This window comes from Herpailurus yagouaroundi, unplaced genomic scaffold (assembly GCF_014898765.1).
Source record: "Herpailurus yagouaroundi ecotype Mexico unplaced genomic scaffold, PumYag 250, whole genome shotgun sequence".
Lineage (NCBI taxonomy): Eukaryota > Metazoa > Chordata > Mammalia > Carnivora > Felidae > Herpailurus > Herpailurus yagouaroundi.
In genome coordinates this window covers 24,315,624-24,339,815 of record NW_024412467.1, presented here as the reverse complement: position 1 = coordinate 24,339,815, position 24,192 = coordinate 24,315,624, and the positions used below count along the sequence as shown (strand labels likewise).

General features: G+C 37.1%; 1 protein-coding gene across 4 annotated transcripts in view; it reads right to left on the bottom strand.

The window, feature by feature from the left end:
* GMDS (GDP-mannose 4,6-dehydratase) overlaps positions 1-24,192 on the bottom strand; it is a 638,647-nt gene that overhangs the window by 294,489 nt on the left and 319,966 nt on the right. For all 4 annotated transcript variants that reach the window (XM_040460741.1, XM_040460740.1, XM_040460738.1 and 1 more), the window contains exon 7: positions 18,223-18,350. In XM_040460741.1, the coding sequence (XP_040316675.1) occupies positions 18,223-18,350 (128 nt within the window). The remainder of the gene's footprint in view (positions 1-18,222; positions 18,351-24,192) is intronic.

The window sequence follows — 24,192 nt, the reverse complement described above, 5'->3', positions numbered from 1 at the left end:
CAGGAGACCTGGGCTAAATATCACAGTTTTGCCCCAGACTCAGGGCTGACTCTAGAGGCAGCTATTCTAGCCCCCAGGGGTGTTACAGCATCCACATGTTTGTAATTAGGAAACCTATACCAACTTGTTCAGAAAGGTAGTTTGAGATCCTTGGAAAAGAAGATGCTATATAAACAGAAAGACTGGAGGATTCGCCTGAAACCTTAGGCTATCAGTCATACCAGTAAAGTTATAAATGTTTAATTTATTTGTAGTGTTGTCCCTAAGAATAAAAAGCACACACCATGAGACTTGATGAAGTTCCTTTTAAACAAAGACTTTTGGGTTTTTGTAATTAGTGAAGTTTGGCAGTCTTTAAATGGAACAAATCATAGAGAAAGGTACAGCTAAACTGTTCTCCAAAATTAAATTGATTCTTAGTATGAAGTTAAAGCACTTAATTAAGTTAGTCCAGAATTTCATTTGACAACTGAGATTCTGCCTACCTCTGAATCATCTGTCTAAAAGAACAGTTACAATGACTCTATCTAGTCTAAATCAAACATCCAAAGATAAATACTTACTCTGTTCTTATGGTTAATCCTATGTCAACAACTACAGGCTTTCTAAGGTCCTTAACTTTAAAAATTGTAGAATTCTCTGGATTGCAAAGTCTAAGCCTTGACTGAGCTGCTTTCCTTTTAACTGGTATCCCCAGTCTCACAGTGATTCTTGTGTGGCTGTTTTTCCCAAGGGTAATCTGCATTTCAGATGATTGAAGATGTCCATTTGTGAATGGCGCTAGCTACAACCCTTCAAAATCTCCATAAAATCTCACTCTGGGAAAAAAAAAAAACTGTGAAGAAAGTCTTCTGCCTGCCCCCCTTGAGCATGCAGAGACTACCAGGCTGTGGTCCCCAACAATTACTAGTGGGACAGAGGGAGGGCCACTGATGTCAAATCACATATCACTACACAGAAAAATGACAAATTGCTTATCTAAAAAATGGCATCATACAAGCATCTACGGTTTCTTTTCTCATAGATGTCCTTCTCTAGGATTCCACAACTACATGTATGAATGCTGGTTTTAAAGTATACAACTCTGTAGGGGCGCCTGGGTGGTTCAGTCGGTTAAGCAAGCATCTGGCTCTGGTTATAATGTCATAGCTTGTGAGTTGGGAGTCTCATGTTGGGCTCTGTGCTGATGGTGTGGAGCCTGCTTACAATTCTGGTTTTCTCTCTCTCTCTCTCTCTCTCTCTCTCTCTCTCTCTCTCTCTCTGCCTCTCCCCTGCTCATACTGTGCCTCTCCCTCTCTCTCCCTCTCTCTGCCCCTCCCCTGCTCATACTCTCTCTCTCAAAATAAACTTAAAAAACTAGTTTTAAAGTATGCAACTCTGTGTATAAATGAAGCAAATTCTAAATCTACAAATATACAGAATTTCATTAAAGTGTTCACTACAGTAGGAGCTAGTTTGAAATATGACTTGGAATGTGGTTAATTTGAGTTGAGATTTGCTGTAAAGTATAAAACACATTGTTGCATAGATTGTAAAAACTTAGTAACACAAAAAAGAATAGTTTGGATACATTGGGTTAAATATTAAAATTAAGTTCACCTTGTTCTTTTTATGTTTTAAAATGTGGCGACTAGAAAATTTTAAATTTCCTAAAATTAAATGACTCACAGTGATATTCTATAGCATCTTTTATCATGGCATGAAAAAAGAAATTTTAAATTAGTCCGGATTAAGTGGCAAAACTGGAAAAAAAATACATGACATCAGGCTATATAAATGATTTGTTTCACTTAGGAATTTTACAATGTCAAAACATGAAAGCATATTCTGTATCACTGAAAACAAAACAAATTTTATACTAGATGGCAAATAAGACTTTCATGGAAAAAGTGTTTATTATGCTAAAATCATATTCTCAGATTATGAATCTTACACTGTGTAGGACCCCAGCTCCCTCACTCTGAAGAGGAGAAAATTAAGACTCAGAGTGAAAAAGTGATGGGTTTGTAGCCCCACAGCTAGCAAATAGCAGCACAGTCTAAGGACCACCAGCAGAGCAGGCATGGCACAGGGTTTTTTGTGTCAAGCCATACAGTCAACTGTCTTTACTACAAGAAGTTCTCAAGCCAAGAAAACAGGAGGCAAGAAAACAAGCAAGATTTCAGTTGTAAATGGAGGTAAGGTCCACAGCATATATTTAATTCTAATAAAACCAGCTCATGAGGTAAATGCCCTCTAGAAAATGTATGATAGAAGTATTTTCCTGGATGAGTGGAGGATTAGCTTTTAAAAATTGCTATACAAAATGTGGTAATGTGTTTTTAAGAAAAATCACTGATAACTCTGGAGCAAGGGCAATTGATTATAATTTAATCACAAAAGGTTCACTTCATTAACCATTACTTAGAATTGTTCTACAGCATCTGTGACTGTTGCAATGATTTCTACATAAGGATGGTCTGGCTTTTTTATTCATCCTAGTAACCGAAGTACCTCTTTCAAGGTGGTCTGATAGGGAATGGATTCCTATAGTCTGGATTCTGCAGTTGGGGATGCAGTGAGGCTCTAGTTCACTTCCAACACAAAGAAAACAGCAATGCGTACCATATAAATTTGATCCTAGTAACAGACAGGGCCATCCAAGAGTAATGTTTCTAAAAGTAATAAGCTTTCCCTACATACTGATCCGAGTAACTAGAGCTAGGGAAACTGTCTCTAGGGACATGCTAATGTCTCCCAAAGAAGGCCAGTCAGAAAGTTCAGCTGTTCTATCTTTGGTCCATTAATACTGGATGTTGAGTCAGGCTACATCCCAGAACACCTACAACTGAAAAGTAATTCTTCTCAAATGAAAACTGGCATATTAAGTGTACCCTCTGGGTTTGGGGAATGCTTCCCATCCCAAAATAAATTTTTAAGCACAAAGAGACAGTTAGAAGTGGTCACTCTGCTGATAACTATGTTTTATTCAGTAATCTGTCAAATAAGGGGGAAAATGGCAAAGAGAGAGAGAGAGAGAGAGAGAGAGAGAGAGAGAACCCAAAGCAGACCTTTACATTTTAATTTCTTTGTCCCAGTTCTTCCTCCCATTAAAAAAAGTGTGGAGTTTGTGAAAAGAATGAGCAGAGATCATGAAAGTATGATATGCCTTCCATGTTTCATTGGCTCATATTCCAGGGAAAAGAATTACAGCAGAGAAAGGATGTTGCCAACATGTATACAATAGTAGCATTAACCATTCTGACTTGCAATATAAATTGAACCATTAAAGGATTTTAATGTTCCTCATTAACTTTTATTAGCTTTAATTTTTAACTTTTTCTCTTCCTCTTAAAATTAAAAATGAACATTCCCTTCAACTTTGCACACCTTCAAGCAGAGTTCAGGCTAATCAAGGTCTTGGAGGGATCAAAGACAAATACAGGAGGAAAAACACCACAAATAACTGTAACCCCTAGTGCAGAGTTTCTTTCAGTGTCTTCCTTCATAAAAAACAGCAAGTGGGAGGTTATAGTTTTTAAACTTCACAGAAGAATCAGAGATCTCATAGTCCTTTTCTGTTAGCATTCATCATCCTTCATCACCAAAAATAAGTGACCTAATTAAATAATTCTGGAGAGAATTTTTTTTCTCCTTCCTATGTATAAACATTAGGTTAAGCACTCTAATTTTAATATCTTATGTAGTAAAATTTGTCCCCAAATGTAATGCCTACTGGTTGATGAACATGATACCTATTTAAAAAAGAAAGAAAGAAAGTTAAGAAAGAAAACAAAGAAGGAGAAAAAAATACCACGAGGATCCTCTTCTCTCTATATATTGTGTATCTGAGTTGCCACGTGTATGGATGGATGGAAGGATGAAAAGATAGATGGATGGATGGAAGGCAGGAACACAGGTAGGTATCACATATACAAATAACCTTTTGACTCTCAAAAAAAGCCTTTTAATTTGTGTCTAAAAACAATGATGTTATATTTAAAAGAAGCATTTCAGAAAAGAGAAAATAAGGGCATATTTGCCCTTGGTGAGAAATTTTTTAAAAATCTGTGGAATATTACAACATAAAAATACAGAGTTTAGGGGTGCCTGGGTGGCTCAGTTGGTTAAATGTCTGACTCTTGTTTTCAGCTCAGGTCATGATCTCAAGGTTTCATGGCTTCGAGCCCCACATCAGGCTCTACGTAGGTAGTGCAGAGCTTGCTTGGGATTCTCTGTCTTCCTCTCTCTCTAACCCTCCCCCACTTACTCTGTCCCTCTCAAAATAAACAAATAAACTTAAAAACATTTTTTTAATAAAAAAACTACAGAGTTTCACTTCCTGATACACATGCCTGTCTGGGAACAGATCCAATTCCCAGATGATCTCTAAGCGCACTAAAAGGCCAAAGCAGCATTAACAAATCACCTGTCAAAAGTAGATTTATATTATCTTATGTCACATAAAAAAGAGAGTATAGACAATCTTTCAGTTACAAAATTGGCTTCCTCTTATTTATTGTTACTTGGTCCTTTAATTATTTGATCCTTTAAGAAAATACCTATTATACAAAAACATACAAATATTATTTAGCCATTGAGAAAAGGAGGAAATCTTGCCATTTGTGACAACATGGATGGAACTTGAGGGCATTATGCTACATGAAATAATCAGAAAGAGAAAGTCAAATACTGTATGATCCCACTTATATGCAGAATCTAAACAAAAACAAAAACAAAAAACTGAGCTCATAGATACAGAGAACAGATTGGTGGCTGCCAGAGGCATGAGTTGTGGGCAGGTGAAATGGGTGAAAGTGGTCAAAAGGAATAAAGTTCCATCATAACTTACTTACAAGTAAGTCATGGGATGTAATATACAGGATAGTGATTATAGTTCTAATACTGTATTGTAAATTTCAAAGTTGCTAAGAGAGTACATCTTAAAAGTTCTCACCAAAAGAAAAAAAATGGTAACTATGTATGGTAATGAGTGTTAACTAAACTAGACTTACTGTCCTGATCAATTTGCAATATATATAAAGACTGAAAAATTATGCTTTTACCTGACACTAATATACAGATGATCCTTGAAAAATGCAGGGGTTAGGGGCACTGACACCCCTGCACAAAGATCCATCTATTAACTTTTGACTCCCTCAAAATTTAGCTACTCATAGCTTACTATTAGCCAGAAGCCTTACCAATAACATACACAGTGGATTAACACATATTTTGTCTATGTATTATCTACTGTATTCTTATAATAAAGTAAGCTAGAGAAAAGAAGACGTCAATAAGAAAATCATAAGGAAAATACATTTACAGTGCTATACTGTATTTATTTTTTTAAAAATCTATATATAAGTGGACCTACACAGTTCGCAACCTATGCTGTTCAAGTATCAACTGTAATGTTATGTTTGAATTATATCACAATTTAAGAAAAAAAAAACTATTTACTGTTAACTGACTTTTTAAAAAAACTTGCATATTATAAGCATGTCCCAATTATATTTTCATTCACCTCAATTTGCTGATATGCAAATTTGGTAGCCCATTATCTAAAAGACATTTGAGAAGCATTTTCTTCCTCAAAGAATAGAAGGGTGTAATTCATTTTAAAAGACTGTATTTCAGTAACAGAAAAAAATAATGCTATATCAAAATGACAATAATATGCATTTTTTTCACCTTGGAAACTTTAGACTTGAAAGAAGCCTATAGTGTAACTTTTCCATCACTCCTGTTGAATTCTAAGACCACCAGTGTAACAGCACCACTCAGAAAACCACAGGGCTGGCCTTGTTAGAATACACATAGAGTTGCTGAGGAACAGGAAACGAAGCCAGATGGTTCTGCTGAGGGAAGCACTTTTTTTTTTCTTTATAAAACCAAAAAAGCACTAATAGGTCAAACACAAAAATGCAGATATGGTAAAACGGAAAGCTAACAGGGAGATTTATGTAAATAAGACAAGCACGGTTTTGCATTACGTTCCCATCCATACCAGTAAGTGGAAGGAGTGGGGGAGGGAATAGCACAGTAGATCTATACCATAGATCTGAATGGTTTTCTTGATGGTGGATAAAAACTATTAGCAATCTTTAAATAGGTACTGCTGCAAAATTCTGGAAGCCAATAGAATATGATTTGTGTTAGACTGAGCATCTGTGAATTATCACAAAAACTATTTAAAAAATAAGCCTTTAAATACCGAGTTTAAAGTAACTGTAGTCTACACTCTGGCTTCTTGAACATCCAATTTAATGTGGTTGTTTACAAACACATGAAGTCCAAATGTGGTACAGCACTCAACACAAGCTTTTGGGGTGAGGCAGGGAAAGGAGCCTCATACCTCAGGTCTCTTTCTGTCCCTCACCCACTCTGGCCAGTTCAGAACCATGCCATTTGCAAGAGCACAGTTGAACACAGGCAGGTGTCTCCTGCAGCACCCAGTCTCTGGTCTTCAACCAGGAAGAGAGTCTGAGAGACTACAAACCTGGCCTCATGATCTTCCTTACTGAGCAGGGTGGCCACAGGCCATGGCTCTGGCTAACAGAATGCTACGGCTGGTCACCCAGAGATTTGCAGCCTTCTCTTCTTTGACACAGTCCTTAGGGGATTTGCGCAGGACAGCTGGGACTGCTGCCACTGTGGAGTCATGATCAGATATTTGGGCCTGGCATCTATGAATTGTGTAAGTGGCTTGCCCCTGCCTCTGGACTTCTGGTGGTAAATAAACAGTGATCCCTAGTAAGCTGTCATTTGTAACTGAGTGTAATCCCTAACTGGTGCATGGACCACCTAGATGATGAGTCTTCACAGTGATGATAAAATGCATAATGTAGCCCTTGTGTTGGTCACATGATCTGACAGATGCTATAGTGGGAAGACCGTGAAAGACTGGAGTTATGTTCAGACTCTGAACTGTTTTATCTCAATCTATCAGTGAATATCTCTGAATAATGAACTGCTTCACCTGCTAGATGAGGGCAAAGGATAGGAGGATAAATAAAGTTGCTTCAGTTTTTAAATTAAATGAATAGATGAAGCTAATCTGGTTTGAGGTCCATTCATTCTGGGGTATTCATTCCATAAACACCCACTGAGCACATCCTATGTTTCAGGTACTCTGAGGGCACTCAGGGCTATGAAACAAGGTCAGCATGGTGATCAGATGTGGAAAGTTTTGTGTCTGTGAGAAGGCTGCCCAGCTAACTTGGGACAAGGGCTCTGGCAGCAGCGATTCAAAGGGTTGTAAATAAAGGGTGACAGGACTATAGGGGAAATGGTCAATCCTTGTGGATAAGCAGCTGGGGAGGAGAGTAATAAAAAAGAGGCAGCTCAGAGTGACCCCAAAGCAGAGCAGAATTTTGAGAAGAAATGAGCAGACTGCCTACCTACCTCTCAAACATGCTACAAAGATGGAACATAAGCTGTACCTAAAGATCTTAAAATTGTTCCTGATGCAAGAACTGTCATTAATTATTTTTTTAACACAAACTTGTGTGATAATCATGGTTTTCATGGAATTTAGTTTTTTCTCATCCTGATGTTTTTGCTACTCCAGTTTATATGGAAAACACAGCTGTAGGAAAAAGGAAGCCCTTTTGGGAAAAGGAAAAAGGAAGCTGGTGAGAGGAAGCCCACCAGCCACCTAGCCACAGTATAATGCTGTTCACATAGTGCCCAGCACACATCAAGTGAAACAGGGCATACCACTAGTAGTCTATCATGCTTTAAAAGGGTTTTCATTGAGCAAAGCCAGGTGGTTAATACTCAAGACACTGTTAGCCCTATCACAGAGGCTCAGAAGTAAGACTTCTTGATACTGTTCCCCTTTCCCCTCCCCTTCCCCCCCCCTTCCCCCTTCAGAGAGAGAGGAAGAAAGAGGGAGAGAGAGATGACAGGAGGGGTGGAAGGACAGAGGGGAAAGGAAGGGGAAGGAGGAGAAAAAGAGGGATAGAACAGAGGGAAGGAATGAGGGAGGAAGAGAGAGAAAGAAAGGAAGATGGAGGGAGGAGGAGAGGGAATGTCTGCACATGGTGAGTTAGGAAAGATCCTACTGACATGCTTAATGAAGTCAACACAATTTCTTTGAGTCTCACTAGACTTCTAACATCTCAGAGCCCTACATCACGCGCAATTAAACAAGCAAACCAGTAATTCGTTAGGGATAATTTTAATAGATGACTCATTTAGCCCAGCCAGTCAACGATGCTTTCATTTCCCAAAGGCTCTAGCAGATAGTTAACTACAATGAAGCTTTCAGCTGTCACTGACAAAAGGTGATGGAATTTAAACTACCTATCCCATTTCTTCAAACTTATTCAGTTTTTTTTGAAGATAAGGATCAAATGAAATGATTTCTGTGAAACCTGTATTTCCTGTACAGAGTTGATATCTTCTTCAAATTATATGAGTGTACAACTATTAAGTTAATACTGCAGAGGAAGTCTCCCATTTAGAATAGAAGACCTGGCCTTTTAATTTTTGGTTCTTCAAATGTTTTAGAGTTTCTTTCTATCTCAGTTTCTCTTTTGTGTATTCTTTTTTCCACAGAAGGCCAGTGGTAAAAATGCTAGTTAATTTGTAATTCCTAGTGAGGGTTATTCTTATTAGAGGGGTAAAAAAAAAAAAAATGGCTTTAAAATCTCACAAGAATGACTCATTATACCAAGAATCAAGCCAGAAATGTCATGCTGTATCACATGAAGGGATTGTGCTGAAGAGCCATGTTCAATACAAGGCCTGGGCATCTCCTTTCCAAGCCAGATTTTTCATATGGAAAATGCAAATAACAATTCCTGCTCTCCTAATCCCTGACTAAAATTTATTGGGAGAATTGAATCCAAAGATATAAATGATAAAGCACTACACAAATATAAGAGGATAACCTTCAGGGGGTTAAAAAAAAAGTCTGGTGAAAGCTCTTTGTATTTTGTTTTCAAACTTGAAATTTAAGATCCAGTGAAAATCAGCAAGCAATTCTTGACTTAAAGGAGATATTATAAGAAAAAACACATGAAGCCATGAAGCCTCGGGGATTCTGATCTTTGCCTTTGCACTGGCAAGGAGAGAGAATCAAGTGCCACACCCAGCATGAGTATTTGTATTGTGTGGACGTGGTGGTGACAGAATGGCCAAGAGGCAAGGGCCTTGGTCACCTTCCTGGAATGCAACCTGCCTCCTCCAGGCTCCACCCAGGCAACCCACACACCATCGCCCCTGGGGCGGAAGCTCACCACTCCACTTTGTGAGTCAGAAGCTGGAGGATGGACCTGGGAACAGGGATCTCCTCGGCCAGGGGAGGAAATGAAAGTACACACTCGGAGCACTTAAAAAGATACTACAGAATACTTCTCTTTTCTGCTAGCTACACAGTTTACAGTTTTCTACAGCTGCTATCAGAGATCTCCATACAAGAATCTTTAACTTTTACATGTACAAAAACAAAGTCGTATTATTAGAAAGTGACCTGCTCCTATTATGTGTATGTGTGCATGTGTGTGGGTGTGGGTGGTGAAGGAGATACTGGGGACTGGGAGGGGGGACAAGAAGGGGGAAGGCAAGGAGGAGTGAAAGTTTTCCAAAAACAATAGAATTCGTGACAGAAATCCTGCTTTATCTAGAAGAATCCTCTACCAAATGAGAGGCTTGAAAACTGCGACTGAATATAGTGAGGACCACACAAGGAAAGATGTTTCTGAATGAGCAGACATCAGTGTTACCAGTCATGCAGAGGGGCACTTAATCTTGTAAGCCAATGCTACTTTTGTGATTATGAAAATTCTGTCTGGTAAATCAGGACCAGTATATCAGTCTTTCATTCTACTTCTTCCATCTGCTCAAATATCCTTCTTTTACAAATAGGAATAAAGTCTAATGATAGTAGAATCTGCAGATAATTGGGAAACTTATCATAGTACAAGAACATATGGGCACTATTCAGTTTTCCTTTATGGTCTGCATGTAACAGGAGTGAAAATTGCTTGAAAATTACTTGCTACGGGGCGCCTGGGTGGCGCAGTCGGTTAAGCGTCCGACTTCAGCCAGGTCACGATCTCAAGGTCCGGGAGTTTGAGCCCCGCGTCAGGCTCTGGGCTGATGGCTCAGAGCCTGGAGCCTGTTTCCGATTCTGTGTCTCCCTCTCTCTCTGACCCTCCCCCGTTCATGCTCTGTCTCTCTCTGTCCCAAAAATAAATAAACGTTGAAAAAAAAAATTAAAAAAAAAAGAAAATTACTTGCTAGAATCAAGTAAATCCATCACAATTAAAACCTAAAATATGGTTAAAATCATATTCAGTAGATAATGTCTTATGCTAAGTTTAGAAAATAATCTTTTAATAATGAGAGGGATAAAACATTTCATATATACATATTCATTTTTATAAACCATATAAAGAAATGGTCAAATCGGGAGAGTATTTTTTGGGCATCTGCCATTCTGTGCCAGGCATGTTGGGAAGCACAATTACGACAAAGAGGAAAAATAGCCAGTCCCTGCCTTCAAGGAGCTTCGTGGAGAGAGACTGACACTAGCCAACTAACCACATCATAGCCTATGCTTGTGTCAAAATGGTTTTATTCTCAGATTTCAATTTACTTAGATTCTTCAGGAAGTAATAAACAGTAATGAGTTAAACCCAACCATTCCCCTTATAATGAAAAAACATAACAGAAGTGATCTCAAACATTTTACATAACTTTGAGAGGTAGCTGGGAAGCTATTCTAAGGAGTAATTCATCTCTTTCTGTAGGAACTTTACTATTTATTTCCATGGGAGACTCAAATCAACAATGCAAAGACAGTTTTACAAAAGGTTTCTCAATTTTGCCTTTAAGTAATTCTACTTCTGTAAAACTGCACTTGTTAATTAACTGGGCTTGGCTCAAGCCCCAGTCTATCTTTCCTAAAATGAAAAGGGGATCTTTGCTTAATGGTATCCCAAATTCATCCATTTGGGGCGTATTTAGCCTGCATGCGTGATACATCCAGTTTCTCAAACAATGGTAAAAGCTACATGGGAAAACCTTTTGGAAATCTGATCCCAAGAGGACAGTGGCTTTTGATTATTCTTGAACCACAATAAGGCAGAGAGTAAAGAACATGGGACAAAGTCATGGAACAAACCCATTTAAAGCTATTTAACTAGCAACTCAAAGTGGCAGACATTTCATTCCTGTACAGCATCTATTCCCAAGACAGTCCAAAAAGGTGTCTGCCTCTTGGTATCACAATTGCTTCCCTGGGCAACCAGACCATCAGTGGGACAGATTAAGGTATCTACCACAGAGATTGTCCTTGAGTTCAGATCTAATTGCTCTACAAAGCCATCAGGTATCCCAATTTTACTAAACTCAATTTGTAGAAAAATAAGTAACTGATCTCACAAATGCAGAAGATCCAATACTCAGAGAGGGGATCAAAATTTTTTCCTTCCCTAGAAAGAAAAGATAAGGAGAATTTTTGACAATTCACTGCAGAGAATAAGCAGAGGAGATATTTTCTAGCATGGTACACAGAAGCAGAAAATAAAATCCATGTCCTTGCCTTATAGAATATTCTATTTGGAACAGGTTTTTGCTTTATGGTTTTGGATATAAAGGCAAAATTAACACGCTTGTATTAAAGGGCCCCATAAGGCCAAGACTGGGAACCTGGAGCCTGGGATCACGAGGGCAGTAAGAGGCTCTCAAGTGGTCTGAGAAAGCTATAGGAAAGGGCCACAGGGCCAGACTCTGTGAGGATAAAACATAATTTTAGTAAATGATTCCCTGTGAATGAAGCAGAAAACTAGGATGAAATCAAACAGTACTTTAGAATGAGTGTAAAAATTAGGATTGTTTGTGTGTGTGTGTGTGTGTGTGTGTGTGTGTGTGTGTGTGTGTGTGTATGAGAGATATTAATTTATTGGCATTCCTGGGCATGAATCACATGAAAGTAGGAAAGACTAACTTCATTGCAAATACTTTCTGTCCTTTCCAGAGTGTGCTAGTATAAAAAATGAAGCATTTAATATTAAAGATACATACCTTCTACAGGCAAATTCATCATCAAATTTAGATGATGTCGTATTTTAAAAGAGGCAATTATGTCTATATCACACGAATAGCCTTGTTATTAAAGTTAAATAGCCAGTTTTCATTTGTGGGCGGAAGCAGATGTGAAGTGGAAGGCCAGTGAAAGGAGAGAAGCAGGAAGGACAGAGGAGAGCATGAGGAAGGGTAGCTCAGCCCGGATGAGGACCAGCACAAAGGGACTGGGCAGGCCTGACGGGCGGTGGAAGCAGAAAGCTCGTGGAATCTCACAGTACACTACATGTAAGTCAATGAGTGTCATAATCTAAGAGGAACAGGAAGGGGCTTTCACACTGTTTCCCTAGGACTGTTCTCAGAAATAGAACCAGGACTTTCTTAGGTACAAGCTATCGTTTCATGTTCCACAGTGGTATAATGACACTTAGCATCATGAGAGTGAGTAAAGGGTGGAGTACAAGCTTCCACCTTAATGTGGTTAATTGCTACCCATTAGAACTTAAATGGCATTTACACAAAGTTTCATAATCCATTTCCACAGGCACTGTATCTCCTGAGTATGCAACTCCATTCTATATTCATTTTCATTTTTTCCCTCCAAATTCACACACTTATACACATTTGCCAAGAACTACTTTTTCCAATTTAATGTCAGATGCTCAATTTTAGATTTTTAAAATACAATTGAAAATATCTAAAAATGCATCCACCTCCTTGTTCCTAAACTATCTGTGGATGGAAACTTGATGAATAATCCATCTTAGAAACTTTGATGGTGTAGTCTTCATTCACTGAGATAGCAATTTAAACAGTCTAGAGGTTCTGGGGATCTTGGGGCACATTCACTCCTGTGATATCATCCCCAGCCACACAAGACCTGGCCAGAGGAAATAAGGCAACTATGACTTTCTGCATTTGTTTAGTGAGGCCTTACTAAAGAATAGACTCTGGCACCATGAACACTTTGAGAATTCAAACACAACAAGTAATCAAGCTACTCCACTGAACATAAAAAAGAAAAAAAAAACCTATTTGTTGATGTTGCAACTAGTAAGCTTTCCCTTAAATAAAATCTCAGAAAGTTTAAATGGCATCCTTTCTTTCCAGATTTGTATGAATTAACACAGGATGCAAAATGCTAGCAGCAGACTGACAGATGAATTAGAAACCAGGGGGAAACACTGGTTAATCCTCCCCAGCTCTGTCAACAGTCTACTTCTCCCCCTGCCAGAGGCTCCCTGGCTTTCCCCTGGTCTCTTGTATCAGCTGAGAACTGGAAGCTGTAAGAAAAATTAACTCATGCAGAAGACAATGAACAGAGAGGGATGGACATCTAACTATCCATTTTCCCCAAACACACCCTCCGCATCTTTGCCTAATACAGTCAATATAATGAGTTCAGCAAGATCTGATCATCTCTGTTTCAGCCACACACTCTCTTCCAGATATTTCTCCTCCATTTGAACTATAAATGGCACAGAGAGAAAAGAGAGAGAAGTTCAATGTCTTGGCTCTCTGGGAAATGGAAAGTTAGGCAGACCCCACTGCTTATGTCTCTCCTCCCCTCACTTCAGTGAGAATTAGTGGTTGTGAACATGGCTTAGCTATCGGGCCTGGGCTGGAGTTCTGGCTTCATTCACCTCTGATGGCCATGGCTTTGGGCAAATCATACCCTGAACTCTCCAACCCTCAGTTCCTTCATCTGTGAAGGATTGTTCTATGTTTCATATAAGATAATGTATGTAAAGTCCTCTATAAAGTTTTTGACCCATAATGAGCATCCAACATTTGGCAATTTTTATTATTTTTATTTCTAAAAGTAGTTTTTTAAAATTAATATATGCTCCCTGCCGAAAAAGAGGAAAAGGAGGAGGAGGAGGAGGAGGAGGAGGAGGAGGAGGAGGAGGAGGAGGAAGAAAGAAAAAGAAAGGAAGGAAGGAAGGAAGGAAGGAAGGAAGGAAGGAAGGAAGGAAGGAGGGAGGGAGGGAGGAAAGAGAGGTGTGTGTGAGGGACTATTATATTAAAATTCAGATGAGTCTCAAAAATCCTGCCCTACCCCCCATAATATGAATGTGCCCTAGATTGCCTTTAGAACAGGAGAACTCTTCAGGAATATCTGTATGGCCAGTTGTTGGTAGTAAAACCTCATGATATTTTTTAAATGGTTTTGCTGAGTCTTGGAAAAAGTTCAGACTTGGGTCACTGATTATCCATGTATCCCAAGACTAAGGACCCTCTTGTGAGTTGATAAAAGCTTAAAGATACTTCCAGTCCAGTGCTTATCAATTAGGTCATCGTTCCATATTTTCCAGCTAAAATTGTATCCTAGCTAGTTTTATCAAGGTAGGATCACACTGGGACCTCATTAATCAAACTGTTACCATTAATTTTAAACATATAGTGCCATTTTCCAACTCTTCACTGTTAATGTATGTGTGTGTATATATATATATATATATATATATATATATATATATAATTAAAAGGGTAGCAAAGTTAAATAAGTTTGAGAAACACTTTATTAATCTTAATAGGCAGTAGTGCATTCATATATTCTAAGTTTTGAGAAGCCAGTCCATGATAAAGAAATCTGCTTAAATTTGTGAAATTTAGCATTGTGCAGGCTTATGTGGCTTTAGACAAAGTTTACAAGACTGTCATCTACAGCAACTAGAACCATGACCATGGTAGGTAGTCAACAGAAGGTGTATGGAAAGAACAGTGCCTCCTAGAGAAGTTAGAGATCCTCTCCTTTCAGGCACCACTGGTACTGTGTTGACATCTTGAATTTGTTTGAATGTGTTCTCATAAATACAATGGTTCAATGTATGTGGATGGAGGCAGGCATGAAAAGAGTGTGATGGTGTCACATAATTATTTAAGAAGATAAAAATATTTCAAAAGTTTGAATTATCAACTGACTATATCCTGTAAGAAGTAAAATTCTCGACAACCCGCATTTGTGTAAATTGAGTATTTAGAGCTCTGAGCCATCAGCACTACAGAGTAGTTTTTAAACAGTAATACTTTTTTTTTTCTCAAGTTGCAACAATTGTAGATGTTAATTATAGGATCTGGGTGGTGGGTATATGGCTGTTAATGGTAAAATTCATTCAACAATCCTGTACGTTTAAAATGTTTATAATAAATATTATTGGAAAAGATGTAAGCACATGGCTTATTTATTCTGAAGTACAGCATGATTTAATATAGTTTTTATATTCTTCACTTCAAGTTGAAATACCCCTTACCCACTCAGTTTAAGTTTTAAATCATTTTGATCTAGGAAACAAGACTATAAATGGATGTTAATGAACCTGAATCAGCAACAGGAAGTGGCTTTGTATAAATTCTTGCAAAAATGTTTACAAAACAGAGGTAGATTCTAATCACGAATGTACAGCACATTAATGCTAATTTTTTACAGGGTTGTTATTAGGCCCTTTTCACAGATGGGTAAGCTGAGATATAAAGCCCTAAGACTGAAGAACAAATCACTGACACAGCTAGGATCCCTATACTCTGTTTGTCAAACGCTCTCTACTCTTCATCATGGAAGTTTATCCATAAGTAAAAAAGTGTAAGTCACTTAATCTAAAGATTCACCAGTACAATATGTTTGTGTATAAATGAGAAAGATTATATAATTAAGACGTGTGTAAATAAGATGCTATTATAACTTGTTTGATCGTACTTGCCAAGGCTTCTTTATTCTAAAGCTGATTATAGTGCCAGGATGCAGATGCACTTTAAACAAACAATGTTTCTCTTTTTTCATTCTTATGCTTGTTGATTTTAATTTTAGCAACATCTGCCTTTAGTCGTAAGTCTGTGAAGTAACCTCATTTTAACACGTTTAGAAATGCAAGAGATGGTAACACTTCTTAAAATGGAAATAGCAAACTACGTATTCTTACTTAATAATGGCACTTTTTCAGAAATCAAGAAATTTAAATTGAGACATCCTTCAGGACCCATAAATGAGAACTATATAATACTTCTTGCATCATCAACATGTGTTACTGTCTGAACCCCAGGGTTCAGCAAAACCTACTTGTACTGTGGAACAAGCCAGGTCTTGAATGACAATGACAATGACTTAATTTTGTATGTCTGTTTCTCCATAAAATCTGAAAATTTTACATTTTTCCTGAAAGGCCAGAACATTTTACTCTTGCGTGGATGCTTTGGTTCACTGTACTGACCATTTTGTCAAGGAATCTTCAAAATGGCATTTGGGAAGACCTTTTTGAAGTCTTTAAGCCAAAATGTTTATAAAATGCTTTATTTTAAATGAATACAAATGTGGCACCTTTGTTTCAAGGTTTGAGCTACACCCAGGACCAGTGCTAGCCTTGGCATTTGGGGAATGAGATGATACCAGGGTCCTTCTTCCAGATCCACTGAGCTCACAAAAGACTTACTCATTACTTATGTATTTAACAGTGTCATGAGTTTCTAAAACAATTTTTGGCTTATTTTTAAAATGTCATTAAATTTTTTTCTGATTGAAAAGTTTATATTCATTTCAAATATATGGAAAATATAGAAATACAAAGAGAAAAATAAACATAAATGGTAATAAGCTTATTAAGATTTGGTATACTGTTTCTCTATCAAAATCTATTTCTGAGTTCTAGTACAAACTTCATTTTTTACCCCGGTGCAAAAAAATAAAGTTAAATAGAATGAAATTTGATCTATTTGGTTCTGAATTTGGAGAACAAGAATTTGGACAAAGAAAGATAACTATACAGCTATCTACTGCTCTAAGCATATGCAGAAAGCTAGAATGATAGTTTTGAAAAAAAAATTCATTTTTATGAACCTTGCCTCATATTTTTAAGTAGGTAAGGCCATATAGATTAGACAAAACAGAGTTTCAGCTTCTATTATTAACATCTCCTTTCTTCTACTTCTTAAATTTCTGAAAAGGTGGGCTTATATATTTTTTAATGAAATGTTCTTAGAATATATCTAATGTCTATTGTCATAAAATGCTTCTTTGTAATGACAGCTTCAAAGAACATACCGAAATTATCTAAATGTTATGCTGTTCAAAATTTAAAATCAAAGCTGTTCTTCATCCATAATATAAATCAGTATTAGGTGTACAAGTACCCATTTTTAATTGTTATGAACAAAAACAATAACACCTGAAACTAACCTCTGTGTTAGCAAGTAAACTACTTGTTTGCTTTCTTTCATAAACGTTCAAGTTTCTTTTTGAATCGCATCAATGAACAAGGAAGCCAGATCCGGTTTCCCAGAGAGGAATCATTAAGGACAGAAATAGTCTCCTGAGCACAGGAAATCTGTAAGCACCTAAACAAGGACAAACAGACTCCAGGGAAAAAGACAATGTCACCAACATGCTCCTTCATGTCTGGCCACAGAAAGAGCCATGTATATTTAAAAGGATACTGATCAGGGAAAGGTAAAATATAACCATTTGCTTAAAGAAAAGTCACACTACTTACACATGTAACACATCTAATCCAGACCAGAATTTAATGTGCAGATAAATCCCAAGAGTGAGAACTTGAATTTCCCTTCAACTATATCCAGTATTATGCAATATTATCATTATTAACAACTCTATCTCTATTTAATGAACAAAATTCATTGGTGTGTAAAGTCACACATTGAGAAGTATGTAGGGTAATAACCAGACACTCAAGCAGCAGAAACCAAAACCTCCGCAAGAATTTTACTCTTAGAGTACTTTAGTAGAATAATGTAAACCTGAAAGTCTTAGATTATACAAACTGAAATTAGGGAATATTTCCTGAAGCTCTGAGAACTGTATCTGTATACCTAAATTTTTTTCACAGTTATATGACTTTTGAGTAGGCAGGAGGGAGAAGGAGCACAAAGTGAGGAGATAGAGGCTTTAGAAGGAAAGAATACTACTCAAACATTTTTCAACCATCCTCGGAACAACTGACTGACACCTTCATTTTAACGATGGAAAGAACAATTGTGAAAGGTTTCCATATTCAAGTAACATTCAGTGTCATCTACATGTAAAATGGAACCATGGAGCCTTAAAATGAAAGCAGTGTGAGTGTAAATATATCTGCATTAGCAAAATTTTATATGCTACCACTTCTTCTAGGTCATGCTTTTCCACCAGAGGCCTGGCATTGAAAACACCAACTGATACAGGTATTTTTAAGAACATAATGAGTCAGTTCCTACCTCTACATAGTCCTTGGCATGGCCCCAATCTCTCTTGGCATCCAGATTTCCCAAGCTGAAACATTCCAGTTGTCCAAGGTAAATCTTAGCCACTGACCGGCTAATTTTTCTAGTAACAAAATTAGCTCCTAAAAAGAGATAAAAGGATGTATGTATTATCAGATAGTACATTTGACATTTAACAGTTTGGTGAACCAAATCCAATCTCAGCCTCTAGGCATTTCTTTCATTCTCCCCCATTCCCCCTCCTTTAAAATAAGAATGAAAGAAAATGATCACTAACTGTCATTTAGATAAGTTAAGAAGCTCTAATTCTATGTGTCACATCAGCTCTACTTTCATAACAAACATTTTTCTTTTGGGGACGTCTTAACATTCCTAATTTGCTGCTGCAATATGTGACCCAGGCATTAGGCCAAAGAAAAGCTATTGGAATGCCAGTTTTTAAACAGAAAATTCAAAAGGGTTGTACAAAGGGAAATGCCAGAATGGAAGACAGACATCTAAGACCACCCTGATTTTTTTTAAGAACATAAACAGCGTATGTTCCTATTAATAAAGCTATTTTGGAGCTCATGGAGAAAGGGAGAGGAGTAGCTCACAGGCTATAACCAGTTACAGGAAAACAAACAAGAAATGCATTTGGGTTGCCAATAAGTGGTGATCATTCTTCTTTGGAAACTTGCAAAGCTATCCAGTTATAAATTATGACACAGTTCCAACTCAAAAGTTTCTCTCTACTATACTTAATGAAATGCTACCTTCCAAATTCACTTAAGTGCTATCTACAGAAATGGGCTCCTGAATTCTGCATAAATATTTTGAAATGATTGGAGGAAAGGTGTCATAAATTGAAGAAAGAACTGAAATTGTTTTATGTTCTCTGGTCTTAATGAAAGGTTCTACTTTTTAAAAGATTATAGAGAAGGACAAAATAAAAGACACTTTGGAGATGATTTTACCCATGGCTCTGTTTCTAGGTAAGGTTAGCACAAAGCACCAAATTCTCAAGGTAGTAATACACATAAAGTCAATGATGGCTTCATACAGTTTAGATAGATTACTATCATAATTTATCACATTTCAATAACTTTAGCTTTGTTCTTTTGCAGATTAAGCAGGGAGGTTAGTTATGATGAAAGCTTTTGGTTTCTAGAGAAACTGGCACAGTGATAAGGGGAATTTTTCTAAATAGGTTTACTAAATTTTGGCAAGAACATGGCCCAGGGCAAGTGCCAACATATACTAGATCACTGACTACAAAAATTTGGTATATGCATTTATACCAATGCCATCATTAAAGATGACAATGGGATTTCTATGGAAATCTAAATTTTCAGTTTTTCTTAGCAGCTCATAGAGTACATTAATAAATCCAAAGTTTCAACTTTCCATGGCAGTTTATAAAACAGAGCTCCTTCAAAAACCAGACTTTCAAAATGAAGAAATATTAAATAGGTGCAATACTTCTCAATCTGCAACCCATTAGCAATCATTTATTCTCCATTGACTTGTAACAAATAAAATTAAATTTATAATTAAATGTAGATTTCTTGATGTCTGCCTTTTTATTTTAATATCAGGACTATACTATCATTACAAATATACTAGATAAACTAGTGATGCCATATCACTAAATAAAGTTCCCAACAAAAAATAGTTCAGATTATTCTCTTTACTAGTAAGGAAATGTTTAGGGGTCAAATGGAAGCATGTGACCATGTTCAATGTATCTAGGTCCTGTCCTTCCCTATTTATTCTTTCAAATAGTATTAACTGAGTACCTATCAAGCACTAAGCACTGAGCTGGGGAACTTGGGAGTGATGCAGTAGCAGCTACTCTCAAGTAGTAGAGAGAGGGTAAGATATACAAATCAGTGCTGCCAGAAGTGAGATGACAGATTTGCAAGAACAGAAACAGTCAAATCTGGTAACTCAGTAGCTGGATGTGGTCAGGAAACACCCACCAGAGAAGCAGCCTGCATGGAGTCTCCTCATGAGGTCATGAAGCAACTAATTAGCTGTGAGACAAGGACAGTGCTCCAGGTACATGCAAAGGCAGTGCAGGGGTTTCCAGCAGGCCTGTCTTTAAATCCTTATCACAAGCCTGCAATGATCATGACCTCAAGACCTCTAACAATGGCTATCACTTTTAGCACCGCACTGAGCTCTTTAGATGAAAAAACTCATTTAGTTTTCAGAGAAACCCGAAAACTAAGAACTGTCATTACCTCTTTTGTAGGTGAAGAAGCTGAGATTCAAAGAACCTATGCAAACTGATCATTTTAAAACAGATTTACATCAGTGACTGTAAAATTATAAAGCCCAGGTTCCCTCCTTGACGGGACAGAATGTCTTGCTAGGAGATGTGGAACCTTCCTTATCTGAATCCAAAAGTTGTCTTGGATAATGGTCAAGTTTATTTGAATATGTAGTTCTCAAAATGTAATTTTTAAATATGATTTATTGTTAAACTGGCTTACATACAACACCCAGTGCACATCCCAACTGTGGAGTGCCCTGCTCAATGCCCATCACCCATTTTTCCTCTCTCCCACCCCCATCACCTTCAGTTTGTTCTCTGTATTTAAGATTTCTTGTGGTTTGCCTTCCTCTCTCTCTGTTTGTATTTATTTTTCCCCCTGCCTTCCCCCATGGGAAGTTTCTCAAGTTCCACATATGAGTGAAAACATATGATATCTGTCCTCTGACTGACTTATTTCAGTCACCATAATACCTTCCAGTCCCACCCATGTTATTGCAAATGGCATGATTTCATTCTTTCTCATTGCCAAGTAGTATTCCATTGTGTATATAAACCCCATCTTCTTTATCCATTCATCAGTTGATGGACATTTAGGTTCTCTCCATGATTTGGCTACTGTTTAAAGTGCTGCTTTAAACATTAGGGTACATGTGCCCCGATGCATTAGCATTCCTGTATCCCTTGGGTAAATTCCTAGTACTGCTATTGTTGGGTCATAGGATAGTTCTATTTTTAATTTTTTGAGGAATCTCCACACTGTTTTCCAGAGCAGCTGCACCAGTTTGCATTCCCACCAACAGTGCAAGAGGGTTCCCGTTTCTCCACATCCTCGCCAGCAACTGAGGTTTCCTGATTTGTTCATTTTAGCCACTCTGACCAGTGTGAGGTGGTATCTCTGTGGTTTTGATTTGTATTTCCATGATGATGAGTGATGTTGAGCATCGTTTCATGTGTCTGTTGGCCATCTGGATGTCTTTTCTGGAAAAGTGTCTATTCATGTCTTCTGCCCATTTCTTCACAGGATTATTTGCTTTTCTGGTGTTGAGTTTAGTAAATTCTTTATAAATTTTGGATACTAACCCTTTATCCAGTATGTCATTTGCAAATATCTTCCCATTCTGTTGCTTGCCTTTTAATTTTGCTGATTGTTTCCTTTGAAGTGCAGAAACGTTTTATCTTGATGAGGTCCCAATAGTTCCTTTTTGCTTTTAATTCCCTTGCCTTTGGAGATGTGTTGAGTAAGAAATTGCTGTGGCTGAGGTCAAAGAGGTTGTTGACTGCTTTCTCCTCTAAGGTTTTGATGGTTTCCTGTCTCACATTTAGGCTTTTCATCCATTTTGAGTTTACTTTTGTGTATGGTATAAGGAAGTGGTCTAGTTTCATTCTTCTGCATGTTGCTGTCCAGTTCTCCCAGCACCATTTGCTAAAGAGACTTTCTTCCCTTGGATATTCTTTTCCTGTTTTGTCAAAGATCAGTTGGCCATACATTTGTGGGTCCAATTCTGGGGTCTTTATTCTATTCCATTGGTCTATGTGTCTGTTTTTATGCCAGTACCATACTGTCTTGATGATTAAAGCTTTGTAATACAGGCTAAAGTCTGGGATTGTGATGCCTCCCACTTTGGTTTTCTTCTTCAATATAACTTTGGCTATTTGTGGTCTTTTGTGGTTCCATACAAATTTTAGGATTGTTTGTTCTAGCTTTGAGAAGAATGCCGGTGCAATTCTGATTGGGATTGCATTGAATGTATAGATAGCTTTGGGTAGTATTGACATTTTAATAATATTTATTCTTCCAATCCATGAGCATGGAATGTTTTTCAATTTCTTTGTGTCTTCTATTTCCTTCATAACCTTTCTATAATTTTCATCATAATGATCTTTTACATCTTTGGTTAGGTTTATTCCTAGGTATTTTATGGTTCTTGGTGCAATTGTAAATGGGATAGTTTCAAATATTAATTTCTTAATGTTATTCTTTATAATAGCTTTCTTGAGATATAATTCACATACTATATAACCTATTCATTTAAAGTGTATTATTGAATGGCTTTTAATACATTTACAAAGTATACAGCCACCATTACTAACATTTCAGAACATTTTAGCACCCCCAAAAAACACTTAGGCAGTCACTTCTCATTTTCCCCAAAGGCCTCTTGCCCTAAGCAACCACTTATCTGCTCTCTGTCACTACAGACTTGCTTATTCTGAACACTTCATATATAAACAGACTAATTTTTGGTCTTTTGAGACTGGCTTCATTTTAGCAGAACATTTTCAAGGTTCATCTATGTTACAGCATAAATCAGTACTTCATTCTTTCTTTATGGCCAAATAATATTTTATTATGTGGATATACCACATTATTCATTCATCAGTCAGAAGGTACACATTGGGTTGTCTCAATCTTTTGGTGATTGTGACGAATGCTTATGAACACTTATGTAGAAGTTTTTGTACCGACATCATGTTTTCATTTCTCTTGGGTATATACCTACAGGTGGAATTACTGGGTTACAGGGCAACTCTACATTTAACCTACTGAGGAAATGTCAAACTGTTCTCCAAAGTATCTGCCATTTTATATTCCCACCAGCAGTGAACTGGGTTCTCATTTCTCCACATCCTTCCCAACACTTGTTACGGTTTATCTTTTCTGGTAATAGTCTTCCTAGTGAATACTGAGTGTTATCTCAGCATGGTTTTGATTTGCATTTCTCTGATGACTAATGAGATTGGGCATCTGTATTTTTACATGCTATTGGCCATCTGTATACCTTCTTTGGAGAAATGTCTATTCAGATCCTTTGCCCATTGTTTAATTGTGTTGGTTGTGTTTTTACTATTGAGTTGTAAGAGGTTTTTTTTACATATTCTGGATCCAAGTCTTTATTAGATATATAATTTCCAAGTACTTTCTCACATTCTATAGCTTCTCTTTTCACTTTCTTAATGGTGTCCTTTGAAGTGCAAAAGTTTTTGTTTGTTTTTTGTTTTTAATTTTGATGAAGCCCAATTTGTCTATTTTGGATTAATGCGAGCTTTAGGTGTCACATCCAAGAAGACTTTGCCTAACCCAAGATTATAAAGATTTTCTCGTATTTTTTAAAGTAAATTTTTACAGACTTTGTTTTTACATTTGGGCCTCTGATTAATTTTTCAGTTAATTTTAGTGTATGGTGTGATGAAAAGGGTTCAACTCCATTCATTTGTATGTGGATATACAGCTGTCCTGGCCCCATCTATTGGAAAGGTTATTTTTTCCTCCTTTGTATTGTCCTGGCACCTTATGTGAAAAATCAATTAATCGTAAATGTGTGAGTTTATTTCCGACTTTCAATTCTTTTCCATTGATCTACGTATCTATCCTCATGACAGTATCCCACATTCTTAATTACTTTAGATTTATGGTAAGTTTTAAAATCAGTAAGTGTGAGTTTTCGGACTTTGTTTTTTTTTTTTAAACATTGTTTTACTTATTCTTAGTCCCTTGAATTTCTTTGTGAATTTTATGTTCAGCTGGTTAATTTCTGCAAAAAAAAAAAAAAAAAAAAAAGCCACTGGAGATTTTGATAGGGATTGTGTTGAATCTGCAGGACAATATGAAGAAAGAATACTGTCATCTTAACCATATCATGTCTTCCAATTTATGAACACAGGATGTCTTTCTATTTACTTAGGCCTTTTGAAATTTCTTTCAG